The 14384-nt window shown below is 40.9% G+C and overlaps 1 protein-coding gene across 3 annotated transcripts in view; it reads left to right on the top strand.

Annotated features, from left to right (window-relative positions):
• The first annotated feature begins 726 nt into the window (after nt 1–726).
• Nucleotides 727–14384, top strand: part of VPS35L (VPS35 endosomal protein sorting factor like) — a 56705-nt gene continuing 43047 nt past the window's right edge. The window contains exons 1-9 of one of the 3 annotated variants that reach the window (XM_080386660.1): nt 727–836; nt 4449–4548; nt 5500–5667; nt 5997–6119; nt 6474–6498; nt 7549–7625; nt 8654–8782; nt 12671–12755; nt 13734–13793. In XM_080386660.1, coding sequence (XP_080242786.1) covers nt 820–836; nt 4449–4548; nt 5500–5667; nt 5997–6119; nt 6474–6498; nt 7549–7625; nt 8654–8782; nt 12671–12755; nt 13734–13793 — 784 coding nt within the window. In that variant the 5' untranslated portion in view covers nt 727–819. Of the gene's footprint in view, nt 837–1645; nt 2538–4448; nt 4549–5499; nt 5668–5996; nt 6120–6473; nt 6499–7548; nt 7626–8653; nt 8783–12670; nt 12756–13733; nt 13794–14384 lie in introns of those variants that run through there. The other 2 variants (XM_080386662.1, XM_080386661.1) reach the window with 2 other exon arrangements.

The raw sequence follows: 14384 nt of genomic DNA, 5'->3' as shown, positions 1-14384 counted from the left end.
ACTGCTCGGTGGCTCTTTACCATGGTGTTTCTTTGAAAGTTTAGGCGGCGTGTGTGTGTGTGTGTTCCTCTAACGGTGTACATTTAGGAGTTTACACCAGGTGGAGGGCCTGCCTCTCAAACAAACACTGTGGTTCTCTGAAATTTCAGGCATAATACAGAAAATGCCCGAGGCAAGCTTCCTACTCGCCCAGTATGGCTTCCCGGCTTTCCTTAGGAGTAGAAAACACCTCAAGAGGAGGAAAAAATTTGGAGTAACCTGTGTCACAGGTGACAAAACGTGCTGTTGATATACCCGTGCTAAAGATCGATGTTTTCCAAGGATGTTTTATGTGCTGTATTTATTATTAGCATAGGCAAGGTGTCGATGTCGGGATAGGTTTAGCTGAAGCGCTAGTGCAGTGGCTGCCCGCCTGCGGCTGTCAAGTCAACCCCTTTTGCTTTAAGCATGCCTCCACTACCTGTAATAAAACATCGTAGCACAGTTTTTTTTAACTTTCATGAGGCCTTTCTTTCTCTTGACAAGTGCCAGATTTTGGGTTTGTACTTGATGTTTTGTATTTATACCTATTTAATTTAATCTTTTTATTTTGCGTGGAGTTGTGATATCGTTATAAAAGTGTATTTATTTTTGTACTTTTATTTCATTTTCACCAGTCTTGCTTTTTACTCAAAACATACTGCACAATAAACATTAAATCTTTAAAAAAGAGCGGCATTTCTTCTTCTTTTTCTCCGTTGGTAAATCGCGGTGTGCGATGGGGCGGGGCCGCGGGGCGGGGCCGCGGGCGGAAGCGGTGCCGTGTGACGGGGCGGCAAGATGGCCGCCTTCCCCTGGTGAGGCGGCGGGCAGGGCCCGGGGAGGGGGCGGGGGACGCCCCTCGCTGCCGGTGGGGTGCCAGCGGGGGCCGGTCCTGCCGGGCCGGGACTGGGAGGGCCTCGTCTTCGGTGGTCGGCAGCGCTCGCCGCCCGCGGGGGCGCTTCCTGCGCGGCGGCTGGGGCTGGGGCGGGGGCCGGGCGCTGGGGCAGCCTGGAGGCAGAGATGGGTGTAACGCGCTGTGTTTACATCGAGCTATGCGGGGTGCCGGGGCGGTGGTGCAGCGCCGCGCCGAGGCTACGCGGGCGGTGCGGGGCAGCGGGCCGTGCGGGCTGAAGGCGGTGCGGGGCAGGGCGGGCCCGCTCTCCTCAGCCCGGCGGGGCGAGCCCGCTCCCCTCAGCCCGCTCCCCTCAGGCCGGCGGGGCGAGCCCGCTCCCCTCAGCCCGCTCCCCTCAGGCCGGCGGGGCGAGCCCGCTCCCCTCAGCCCGCTCCCCTCAGGCCGGCGGGGCGAGCCCGCTCCCCTCAGCCCGCTCCCCTCAGGCCGGCGGGGCGAGCCCGCTCCCCTCAGCCCGCTCCCCTCAGGCCGGCGGGGCGAGCCCGCTCCCCTCAGCCCGCTACCCGCAGACCGCTCTCCGCAGACCGCTCTCCGCAGCCCAGCGGGGCGGTGTGTGCTGTCCGGCCGCGGGGGGGCGCTGGCGCGGCGGGCGGCTGCCGGGGCCGCCTTTCCGCGGCAGGGCTGGGTGTGCGGAGGGGCTGCGCTGGCGCGGAGCAGCGCGGAGTGACGGGACGGGAGGGACAGGTTCATGGTGGCGGCGGGCCTGTCGCCTAGATTGGACCCGGCGGGCAGCGGTGGCTGCGGGGCTGGGCGCGCTGGAAACCAAACCGGCTGCAGAACCAGAAGCAACACGCAGCAGGTGCAGCCCCTTAAAGTATGAGGATGCTAAAAAGATGTTCCGGGCCTGCACGCTGTCAGGCTGGAGACCATCCCTCTTACTCATGTGGCTAATGTGCAAGCAAACTTTGGTGTTTAATAAAGTGGGAATAATTAGTGCATTTAAAAGTCATTGCTAGTGGAACCAATTGAGGCTTTATGAAAACAACAGAACTAGGCTTTTTGAAATAAATTCACTGGGGAATGAAGTACAGCAGTCCCAGGAAAAGATTGTTTATCTGGAGGAGAGAAAAAGATTGGCAGTCAGGCGGGTGGCGAAGGCTTGGAGCGGTGGCAATACGGTGATGCTCATGTGTGTGAGAAGGTTTAAAAAAAGGTTTAAAAAGCCCCTGTTAAAACAGCACCTGCAAGCGGGGGTGTACCCTGCAGTATGCGCTGGGGCTGGAACCCTGCCTTGGCCAGAGTCTTATTTTTATTTACCCTTGTAAGCTGGCTGCACTGCAGTGGCTGAGCAAGGGAAGTGTACTCTGCTTTCCCTGTGAGTAAGTGGGACGTAATGTCAGAGCAAGCTTGAACTTGTCCCCCATGTTACGTATGTTACAAGCTGTCTTACCACTTGAATAGCCACATCGTAAATGTACTTTTTAAAGGCTTACTTGAAGGGTGAACAGCTCTTCTTTGTTCCCTTTTGTGTTAGACTTCCCCAGCGCTGCCTTACATTAATTATCGTTGGAATACGATTGATTTTGGCCTGGGAGTGGTGTGCCAAGCTTGAGCTGTCAGTGACATCTTTCTTTACTGCTAGTTTGGAAATATCTGTAAAGGAGAGCTATGGAAATACTGACATAACTGTAATGGAGCAATAGAGATGTTACAGTCGGGCAGCCAGAAAGAGCTTGAAAGCTTTTTCACCCAGATGCTAATTAACCTGTGAAGCAAGTGAGCAAGGAGAACCATTGAATCCTGGGGCAATAACAAATTAAAGAGACTATTCATATATAAAGGAAAGGAGCTTGAGATCAAGAAAACAAAAGGAATAAGCACATGAATTTCACTGGACTCTTTTCTTTGCTCGGCTATATCTCATTAGATGTCAGAGCTTCTTCCTGAAGTAACACAACTGAAAATTAAACTCTTTCTTAGTGTATTTTTAAATGAATCTAATTTTTTTGTGGGTATGTAGTGTCTATAGAAGAGCTGGCTGCTTTGCAATGCTGAAATTCTTCAGCATTCAATTCTTCAGTTAGGTCTGGGTAGGAATGGAATCCTTTGAAAGTTTGGATTAGTTTTTGTGGCAAAGATGTGTATGATATGGGGGGAATACTGTTTGTTCTCATTAAGAGTCTGATTAAAGAAACCTTTGTGTATCCACTGGTTTTACCCATTCAGCTAAGGCCTTATGAATACAGCACATACAGCCTTAGGAACATTCTCAGGATCCTGGATGAAACAGGAAAGAACAGTTAGCTGCCCTGCGTCTTTCAAAGACTAAAAAAGAAATCAAGAACTTGTGGAGGGCAGAATGTAGATAAAACCTTTTCAAATATATTTTTCTAGATTTTACTTGCATCTCTTTTTGCATTGGTACTTAACTATTGCTACTGTTAAAGGGAGGTACCATGTGATAGCTATGATGGCAATTGTTTTAGGAAGCAGCTGTCCTGTGTATTTTTGTGAGTTTGTATTTTTATTTCCCTGTTTAACCATTACTACTACTCATACAATTAAAAGGAATTGATTTCATATATTGATGTATTGTCAGAGATACTAGAAAGCATTTGTAACTCAAGTCACTTTTGAAATTGTTATCTGATGCTAGTCAGAAAGTTTTAATCCCTCTTTTTTGCCTTCCTACATTGTCAAGTGTGCTTTAAAAGCCTTTTAAAAATATAAATCTATATTTATATTTGAGCAATTAACACCAGGATGAATAATCCATTTTATAAAAAAGCAGCGTCCTTAAACTGTGATTGATAACTTAGTGTGTGTTACTGTTAATTCCTAGTGGCAATGTTGTTTTACTCAAATACTTCTATTTGTGTTCTTTTCTGTAATCAAGTCTTTTTTAATTAGAGATGGAGGCCATAGTTCTCACAGTTCTCTCTTAATAGCAGATTAAAAACAAAACCTGAAATGCATATGTTGTTTGTGATTTATTTCACTTAAAGACATACTTAATTTTTATACATTTATATAAGGACTTATCCACAATGGAAGCATATGAGTACTGATAAGGTATTTTTCTTATAATTTGACTTTTACAACTTGTACTATGAGACTGAACAGATAGATTTCTCAGGGAAGAGCTTTGCAGCTACATAAGTTAATCTGTGCAGTTCCTCATTATATTTGTGCTTGATCACTCGATTTCTTCCCTTGTGTTGTCATACTTACATTTTCCTTTCACTCTGACTATTAAGTTGGAAAGTTGTGTTTAATAATCGCCATCACCCTGTCACACATACAAATGCTTGGTGAAACTGCCCTTTTAATGTTTAATGGAATGGAAGAGAATCCAGCTGTAGGGACAGAATACAATTGGATGACTGAAAGTAAAGTTTCTTCAGTTTTAGTTTTATTTATCTCAGTAGAGAGAGACATTTTGGTCCTTCAATGACTTATTTGTCAACGTGTTTCTTTTTGTAAACATGCCTCCATCTATGTGGGCGTAGGATATATTTCTCTGTTCATAAGTATGTGATTATTTATATGTACTTACGCTTTGCTCTTGCTTTTTAAGGCATGCGAGATCAAGAAACTATGTTTCAGAATCTGAAGTGTGCAAACTGGAGTCTGTACCCTTGGATTTTGGTGATTACCATCCACTAAAACCCATTACAGTGAGTTTCTTTTTGTGCTTTTGGAAAATGAATATGAATTAAAACTGCTTGGGTTCCTTTTATTCTCTTTCTTGAAAAGGCTTTGAAGTTGGTGGTGGTGCTAGTGAAGTTGCTTTCTATGTTAGTGGCCTGTTATTTTAGAGGCATCAAGGTTTCTTCTGTTTGTCCTTTACAGAAATTTACTAGTGCTGTAATGTGTCAAAAACAGTCTCCTCCCGACAAATATAGCATTCCAGCTTGTGGGTTTTCTTGGTTGCATTGAATGCTGAATAATGGATAAGTTTAAAATCAGATTGTTGCATTACAAATAACCTGCGTAATTGCTTGATGTAAGATTTGGGTTTGGGTTAACTTCCAGTCAGCTGTATGCTTTGAAACATTTATTGTTTCTTTAATGTATGAGAGGCTTTTAAAAACGTGGATGTACAAAAAAAAAAATCCTGCTTCAAAGAGATGATAGTCGTATGCTAATGAATGATAAATGGACAGCAGCTTTTACTGAGGAAGGTCAGGAGGGAGGTGAGATGGAGGCCTTAAGAATAGATTTAATGTTCCAGGCTTGAGTATCATCGTGCCAGAAAAGTAAAGGTGAGACTGGCAGAGGGAATCAAAGAGCAAGAAAGAGGTTGGAGGAGAGGGACAAACCCAATAAAATAAAGGAGTGGTGCTGGAAAGAAGTTTAGAGTGCTTGTTCTTACGGTTCTGTAGACCCAGAATTGGAAGGGTGCGGGGGAAAAGGTAATGAAAATGCTATTGAAGAGTGCCTCCAGATTCAGGGAAAAAGCAAGTGTTTCCATTTAAATGCTGATGCTTCTTGTAAAGAGTTTGTTTGTTGGTCCTTGCTGTCATTGTAACAGCGCAATTTCTATAGCATGTATTTTGATAATTTATTGAAGAAAATAGGGGGAAGAGAAAGCCTTTTTGCTGAGTAGTTTTGAATTTTTCTTTTAGGTTACTGAATCCAAGACGAAGAAGATGAACCGGAAAGGAAGTACTTCTTCTACCTCCTCTTCTTCTTCTAGCTCTGTGATGGACCCACTGAGCAGTGTATTGGACGGTACCGACCCCTTGTCATTATTCGCAGCAGCCGCAGATCCTGTGACTACTACTGCTACCATGGTAAAACTGGGGGCAGTTAACTCCACTAAAAAAAAAAAACCAAAACCAGAAAGCAAACCCTGCATAAAATATATTTGTCTCACCAATTAGGAGGTTAATGCAAATAGGAAATACCCTGTATTAATAGAATAACGTATTCTTATTTACCGGTATTTGTCTGGTTTATGTTGACATATTTTTTAAAATGTGGATTATTTTTTTTAATATTGTAACTTTGGGAAGAATCAGTTAGCACTTGAAACATTAAGTTAACCTTTAGCAGCCTTCTCTCTTTTTTTTTTTTTTTTCCAGATTTGTATTTAACATTTGCACTTCTGCTCCCCTCATAGGATAGTACACGAAAGAAACGGGATAAAGATGACAGCTCAGCAGTAGGAAGTGACTTTGAACCATGGTCAAGCAAACGTGGTGAAATCCTTTCTAGATACACAACAACAGAGAAGCTCTCTATTGTAAGTGGCAGCTTCTCCAGTTTTATTTGTTTGTACTAGACCTTTAATTGATTTTGGATGTTGCTGTTTTGCAATGATTTCATGAGTAAATACTAGTCCTCTGTGTTTCAGTTTCACTCTTGTAGAAAGCTGTACCACAAGCTGTCACTTACAAAGGTTGTTGTGGAGCCAAGTCCAAAAGTCTCTTGATAATTAGAAGCCATCACTTTGTCTTTATGTAACGATACAAATGACTTCTGGTCTTGTGTCTAAAGGATTAGAGGCTTAATTAGCAGTGTAATTATCCTCTGCATTCTTGGAATGCTAGTGAGCGCATGTTTTCTAAAAGTCTGCTTTTTTTCTGTTTCTTCACAGAATCTGTACATGGGATCTGAAAAAGGTAAGCAGCTTCTTTAACAGTAACAAATGTTGCTTGAGGTAGGGTGCAGTGACAGGTTTGTGGTCAGGAATAGTTGAAATGTGTTTTCCTGTCCTCCCCCATTCTGACACATGGTTGGATCTGTGTTTTTTTGTGAATAAGAATTCTGTTGGATTTTTACTTAAAATAAATATTGAAAACAAACCACCCAGCCACCTTGTCTTGTATTCCTGTAGGCTAATTAATTTTGATTATATGTTGTGGAAGGGAGTGGAATTCACTCCTTCCACTGTAGCTTAAAACTTTCTTCCATTTAAAGTGAGCAGTGATGTTTTGAGGATCATGTTTATCAGCCCTTCTGCTTGCTGGAAGGGAAAGCAAACAAGTCTCTTGGGAACTTGCTCAGTTACTCTCTTTACATGAAAGTGAAATGATTTCAACTGTATGCTGAGTGTTCAAAAAAGAACCAAATGTTAAATATTTTATTATGTTTTCCAGTGAAGCAGCTCTGGGCTGAGTAGTCATAGCTGATTGCATAGTAAATCAGAGTTCTTACATATGAGCAAACATGCAGCATTTCAGCTTCTGCAAAAATATGAAATCCTTTTTTTGGAATGAGGACAGTTAAATACTGAAACAGGATGTCCAGGGAGAGTTGTCACAAGTATCACATCTCCACCCTTAGACTTTGTTAAATTGACTGGGTATAACCCCGTACAACCTGTTATAACTTCACAATTGGACCTGCTTTGAGGAGGAAAGTTGGATACAGACCTCCGTAGGGCTTTCTTTTAACCTAAATTATCCTACAATTCGATCCAGTGGTTCTTTCCTTACCACAGCACAACTTGCATGAAAATCCATTTATATTCAGTTTTGCTTACTTGTCATTCCCTGTTCAAAGTGAATGAACTGTAGGTATGTTTAAATGTGACTTCAGGAATAGTCACAAAATGAATCAAATCACTTGTCTTCTGTGTCTGATTGTGTCAAGCCTCTTCAGGTTTGTTTCCTTTTAGAAGTCCCAAGTGTTTAAATGTTAAAGAAACTCAAGCATATAATTCTTTACAGGAAAAGCTACAACTACTGGCTCAGCAGTTTCTGAAAAAGTGAGGACAAGGTTAGAAGAACTGGATGATCTGGAAGAGGTGAGGAAGTTTTCTCATCCAATTACATCACCATTTTAAAAGTGAAATACATTTGTGAAATAGAAATCTTTTATGAAACCTCTCAAAAAGATCTTGATTCTGCGTGCTTATATATTTATATATTTAGGTAAATAATATTTTCCATGGGACTTCTCTAGTAATGTCAGTCTTACTGCTATAGATTTCAGGCAGAATCATATTTTTGTATCACTAGAAATTGTAATTTGAAAATTCACCTGATTTACCGATGTTGATTTACCTCGGTACTGTGTACAGTCTGCAGCTGCTATTAAAATTTGTGGAGCCTAGTAGTCTTATTCTGTAATGCAGCTTAATAAACTCATCAAAACTAGTCCTGAAGTTAGTTTTTAATGTTAATTATACTTCTACTGAAGACTGTTTCAGAAATACCTTCTGATTTTTCTAAACACATTTTTAGTCCCTTTGTTGCTGTGTTAGTTTGGTTCTAAAGCTTAAACAATTATTTCTGTTTCCAGTGTTTCACTAGTTTATTTTTGATAGATGATCTTTTTATAAGATCTGTAAGATTTTCTGCAGAACAAGCCACAAGAGTACTCTGGTACTGAGCATGAAATGAAGATAGTTTTATTTTCTTACTGAGGGCGAACACAGCCAGGCCTTTCTTGATGTCCGTGGATTTCTTAGGACGTTGCTGGCAAAATGTTTCTTTTCTCTCTGTGTAGGTGCTAGTATGCTTATGTATAGTGTTAGTGCACTAATTATACCACAAGTAGAATACCACTGAAATAGTCCAGCATTTCTGACCTCTCAGACAACTTTAAATACCAGCTTGTTATGCCTCTTGAAAAGCAAAGCAGTTGTGATGCACTCCGGTGCCAAACACCTGCAATACTGATGCTGCAAAGGTAAAAAGGGAAAATTAGGGGATTTTGTAATAAGTTTTGTGGTCCCGCCCATGCCCCCCCTCCAGTGATTTGACTATAATACCGGCACTCTCCTTCGTTCCCTCCCTCTCTTTATTAATTAGGCTTGTGTTTTCTTGCCAGGGGTCACAGAAGGAGCTGTTGAATTTGACTCAGCAGGATTACATGAACCGAATTGAAGAACTAAACCAGTCTTTAAAGGATGCTTGGTCCTCTGATCAGAAAGTAAAAGCTCTGAAAATAGTCATCCAGGTCAGTTTTACATTTTTGTTCTGTACAGAACCAGTGAGTTTGGTGATGTGGCTTGTCCGATTTCTTTCTTGGGGAAAGAAGGGGTTTTATTATTTTTCTGTTATTTTCTTCTGTTCTTCACTGAAACCCATCTCTTTCAGAGTCTTATGACTTCTGACAACAGCTGGATTTTCAACTTTGTTGTTATGTACTGATTTTGACTAGGGTATGTGGGGTGGAATTCTTGTTAAAGAAAGTGGCTAAATGACAGACGTAGAAATTTTACCCGGTTAGGGATAATTAGAATAAATAACATGTAGTGATATTAACTCTTTCTAGGACATGTCATTTCCTCTCCTCTTCCCCTTCTAGCCCCTTGCTCCCCACCCTAAGTAATGCCAGAATGACTTCTTGAATGTCAGTGCTGTCCTTATCCAGACTTAGTAAGGCCATTGAGTAGTCTGATATAGGACTCTAGCAAGCTACAGAAAACAACTCTAGGTTTTTAAAGTATGTGTATGTTTTTGGGTTTTTTTTATTATTATTTTTAAAACTTGTCCACAGTCTTCCCCTGGCTCATTTGGAGTGATGGGCTTTGAGGGGGGCAGGGGGAAATAGGGCAGTTAAATGTGCTTTTTTTTGTTTGTTTGTTTGGCCTTTAAAAAAAGCCAGAGGCAGAGTGCATCAGAGGACAGAGGAGATAATGACATCCTTAAAAGCTGTAAAACTGATGCAATGCTAATAGTCATCAAGTGGGGTTATATAAAGTAATGATTATTTTTTTTTGTCATGCTGGATAGTCTTGTGAAAACTGTTTGCAGTAGTTTCAGCTTAAATTGTGGTAAAGACAATAAAGGAAATGAAGAGCAATTAAGTGAGATCAAAAAATTATATGTGACCTAGGGTGACTAATGCTCTATTGTAATGCTATGAAATCAGCACTATTATTCTTCAAAAGAAAAAGCACCATATATGGCATTATGAAGTGGGAATATTTTAGTGAAAGAAGATACAGTACTAAAAGTCTTGGGATGAGAAGAAAGCAGACATAGATGTAATAATGCATTTACAGTCCATTAACGTGCATTTGTGTGTATATATATGTATACACACAATGTCTGACATGCAGTGATAATCTATGCATTACTACTTTCACATGTTCTTTTACAAATGGTTTCACAAGAGATTTTGAAATAATGCAGTTTCTAAGATGGGATTCAGTGCTTCCGTTTAGGAAAGTGGTGCCAAAATTGCATGTTTCTCTCTCTTAAAGTGCTGTCTGTGTTGTTCACTTTGCACTTCAACTTCATGCTGCAGATGCTCATCATTAGTTGAAAGACTGGGCCAGAATGAATTAGGTATTTGGGTAATTAACATGAATAAAAAAAATTTCATCAAGGATAATAATTATATTCTTATAATGCAGAATAGGGTAGAAACCTGGCTGAACTTTCCTTCTGGTGGTTCTTTCTAGTAAATAACACAATTTTAAGAATTTTGTATCCCCTAAAGGAAGCAAGCAGTTTTCTTGACACCAGGCTGTGATTATATCTATAGTCTATCATTATTGTAATCACATACTGATTAGTATGCAGTAGGAGGAGGAAGTTTGGCCTTTTGTTCTTGTTGTTTTTCAGAAATATATACAGGGATGGAAAAAGAAGTTTTAATTTGAATGCTAGAATTATCTTGATTTAAGAACTAATGATGAAATTACACAAAATTGTTCATTTAGACTTTGGGGATGAAGCTGTTATTCTCTGTGCAAGAGTTCTACAGAGCTTCACATGCTGGAAGGGTTCTGGTTATTAAGGCAGGGCCTGAATTTATAACGTGTGAATGGTTGTGAAGGCGAGCAGCCCCAGTGCCAGCAGGATCGGCAGCCGAGCGCTCCAGCACTGTGCACGGGGGTCCCTCATCTAAACAGATCAGCAGCAAAAGGCAGGCTAAGGAGAATCTCCATCCTTTATTGGATGCAGGGGGAAACATCGTGACAAAAGGTGAGGAAAAGACTGAGGTACTTAATACCTTTTTTGCCTCAGTCTTTAATGGTAAGACCAGTTGTTCTCTGGGTACCCAGCTCCCTCAGCTGGAAGACAGGGAGCAGAATGAAGCCCCCATAATCCAGGGGGAAGTGGTCAGTGACACGCACAAGTCTATGGGGCTGGATGGGATCCACCTGAGGGTGCTGAGGGAGCTGGCAGAAGTGCTCACTGAGCCACTTCAACAATTTATCACTGGTCCTGGCTCACCGGCGTGGTCCCAGTTGACTGGAGGTCAGATGATGTGATGCCCATCTACAAGAGGGGCAGGAAGGAGGATCTGTGGAACTACAGCCCTGCCAGCCTGACCTCGGTGCTAGGGAAGGTGACAGAGCAGGTCACCCTGAGTGCCATCACATGGCACGTGCAGGACAGCTGGGGATCAGGCCCAGCCAGCGCGGGGCTATGAAAGGCAGGTCCTGCTGGGCCAACCTGATCTCCTTCTATGACAAGGTGACCTGCTGACTGGATGAGGGCAAGGCTGTAGATGTCTACCTAGATGTTAGTAAAGCCTTTGACACCACCTCCCATGGCACCTCCTGGAGAAACTGGCTGCTCGTGGCTCGGATGGGCGTACTCTATGCTGGGTAAATAACTGGCTGGACGGCCGAGGCCAAAGTGTGGTGGTGGTGGATGGAGTCGCATCCTGCTGGTGGCTGGGCTGGTCACAGGTGGTGTTCCCCAGGGCTCAGTGTTCCTCCCTGATGAATAAAGCAAAAAGACTAAGCATGCCCCTCATTTAAGCGTGTTCAAATGTTATTTCTTTGTTTAAACAAAGCAGTCTTGTCAGGTATTGGATTGCATCCTGGATTTTTGAAATGTAGTGAAGACTTGGACTTCATTTATTCCATTGAGATTGAAGAACTCTCTTCTGATAGAGAGAGAAGGAACAGAGATCACAGGGAATACTGGACTTGTCAGTCTTAAATAGAGGCCAGAGGTCAAAGGCTGCATTTGGCTTAGGTAGGAAGAAGGTGAATTTCTCTCCCCAGGCAGTCGTTTGACTGTTTTCTTGAGGTGGAAGTTGATTTTTTTGTGAATAAACTTCTGCCAAAGTTTTTTACTCCAATTTAGTCTGCAGGTTTTGCACCATCTTGGAAAACAAACTATAGCTTAATTATTAATATCTTAAGAAATCTTCATTCCTCAGTGTGTATTTTGAATTCACATCACAAATGGACATGTTCCTACCTGGGCTGAACATTCAACAGTACTAGAACCAAACTGGTTAATATGCTTTCAGATGTGACTTTGTACCAGCCATCATGATCTGATCGTCCAACTGCTGCGATTCTGTTGGGTGCTTGTGGGTGGTGACTGGTTACACATTCCTCCCTGGGGCTGGCTGTGGATCAGCTGGCCTGTTTCCAGAATGTTTGAACTAGTTATGTGAGCCACAAAGATGTGTTGTAAAGCTCATTAGCTAAACTTCTAAAATTGCTTCCTAATTTAGTATACATCAAATCTTGTGTTTGATACAGATGCTTAGAGAGATGGTGAGAAACTGAAAAATGCTCTTTAAAAAGGTTGTTTTAGAAAAAAGTGCCTTTTTATGCTTTTTCTGGGACAGAATTTGTTTTGTCTGAACAAATGCACAGGTCTGCAGAGTCAGCTGATATTTTGCATTGTAGATCACCTTGTATAAAGGAAAAACAGGTCTGTGACTAGCTCTGCTGGAAATGAAGAATAACCTGAAAAATACAAAGAGTGCCATGATGTGTTATGTTAGAGGTTCTTGTGCTTTTTGCTGGATAGTTCATGTTGGTTCTTTCCATCTGTAGGTATTCATCTGTTCCAGCCTGCCTGGAGTAAGCACATAAACTTGCATTGGCCCCTAAGAATGTTTCTTTTTTCTTTTCTCTTCTAGTGTTCTAAGCTTCTTTCAGACACAACAGTAATCCAGTTTTATCCAAGTAAATTTGTTTTAATTACAGATATCCTTGATACTTTTGGTAAGTAATGTGTCAGACTTACTACAAAATTTTTCATGAGATGAAATTAATTTTTTTATAATATAAGAAAACATCAAAGTTATCTAAAAAGTGTTGAAAGAACTTTCAGTTTTAACATGGAATATTTCCACCATAAACATTTGGACATCAGTGGTATGTAATTGTTCAAAAACTCTTATGAGTGAAGTATTTAAAATAAAAATATTTCATTTTGTAGTCCTATGCTTTTTATATTAGTGAATATCTAGAACAAAACCTTGTGAAAAGTCATGAGCTCTACATTTTGAAATTTAAAACACACTGTCATTGTTATGACAATATTTTGGTTTTGGCAGCCTCTTGACTAAGTATTTCATTCTATTTATTTTTGAAGAATTGAAGTCAGAAAGTTTTCTTTAGCCAAATAGGGACTGCAAAGTGATCAGAATGTAGTTAATTTTTTAAATTTATTTTGATAATTTTTAAATGATCCTTTAAGTGTAATTGTCATCCACTTCATGTGATTCTCTTGTTTTTCTGCCAACTTACGGAAAGATTTAGGACGACATTCGAAGTTGAAGGGTATTGTGATGGTTAGCAGGATGTGCTATGACGTAGATTCAGTTGTGTTTTCAGGTGTTGCTTCCTCTTTGTGCTCTTTCCTACTTACTGCAAGTTGCTGAAGATAACATAATGGCCAAACTCAGCAAAGGCAGGACACCAGCTGTCCTCCCCTGGCCTGGGAGGAATCTATCTGCATGCTACCTCTGCACTTAAGGGAACCAGATAACATTTTTCATGGTGTGCGGTGTTAAATTCAGACTTAACATTTGAGGCTCACTAGAGGGCACCATCATGTTAGTGTTCTGGGAAGATTTTTCCAGCTAATTTCAACATATGTTGGAGAGGGAACCTTTGTATCAACATTTTGTGTTCTACAGTTCTTTAGTTTGTTATAAATGATCTTTCTCTTTTTTTTGTTGTTGTTGTTAAAAACAGGGAAACTAGTGTATGAAAGAATTCTGTCAATGTGCATGGACAATCGTGTCTCTTTGCCAGGTAACTTCATATTTGTTCTACTGTGCTCCTTGAAAAAAATAATGTCTGAACAAATGTAAAGGTTAAACAGGACCCATGCTAGTGTATCTCCTATGGAAAAAGTTCTGATCTGAATCTAGTAATTTTTAGGTTTTAGTAGAGTAAAAGTAATTGCTTATAGCTTCCAACCATTCACAGTGTTTATGCAAGTTTACATTTTAATTGTGAAGAATATACCTAAGGTATAATAAAGTGCGCTTGTGGCTTTGATGTTACTAAACACAAACTGTATCTTCCTGAGACTTGAAATCAAAAGAATGATAGATAAGCAGAGGAAGAATTAAACATGAATGGCCAAATTAGATGAAGACTTTTTTCCTTCTTTTGTTAGTGTATGGTCTTTTCTGAAAATATTATATTTTAGTAGGTTAAAGTAGCTTAAAGTTTAAACACAATAAGTCTAATTTGACATTTACAATACAAATGCATATGGAAGAACCTTTTTAGGAAGGCATTGAAACATTCCATGGAAATAAAGACGTTTCCTTGCAATTTGGACTGTATTAAGTGCATGTCCTTGAAATATGAAACTTTCTTACTCTGTAGTTGGCA

The sequence above is a fragment of the Falco punctatus genome (assembly GCF_963210335.1).
Source record: "Falco punctatus genome assembly, chromosome: 4".
Taxonomy (NCBI): domain Eukaryota; kingdom Metazoa; phylum Chordata; class Aves; order Falconiformes; family Falconidae; genus Falco; species Falco punctatus.
This window is presented reverse-complemented; position numbering and strand designations above follow the sequence as displayed.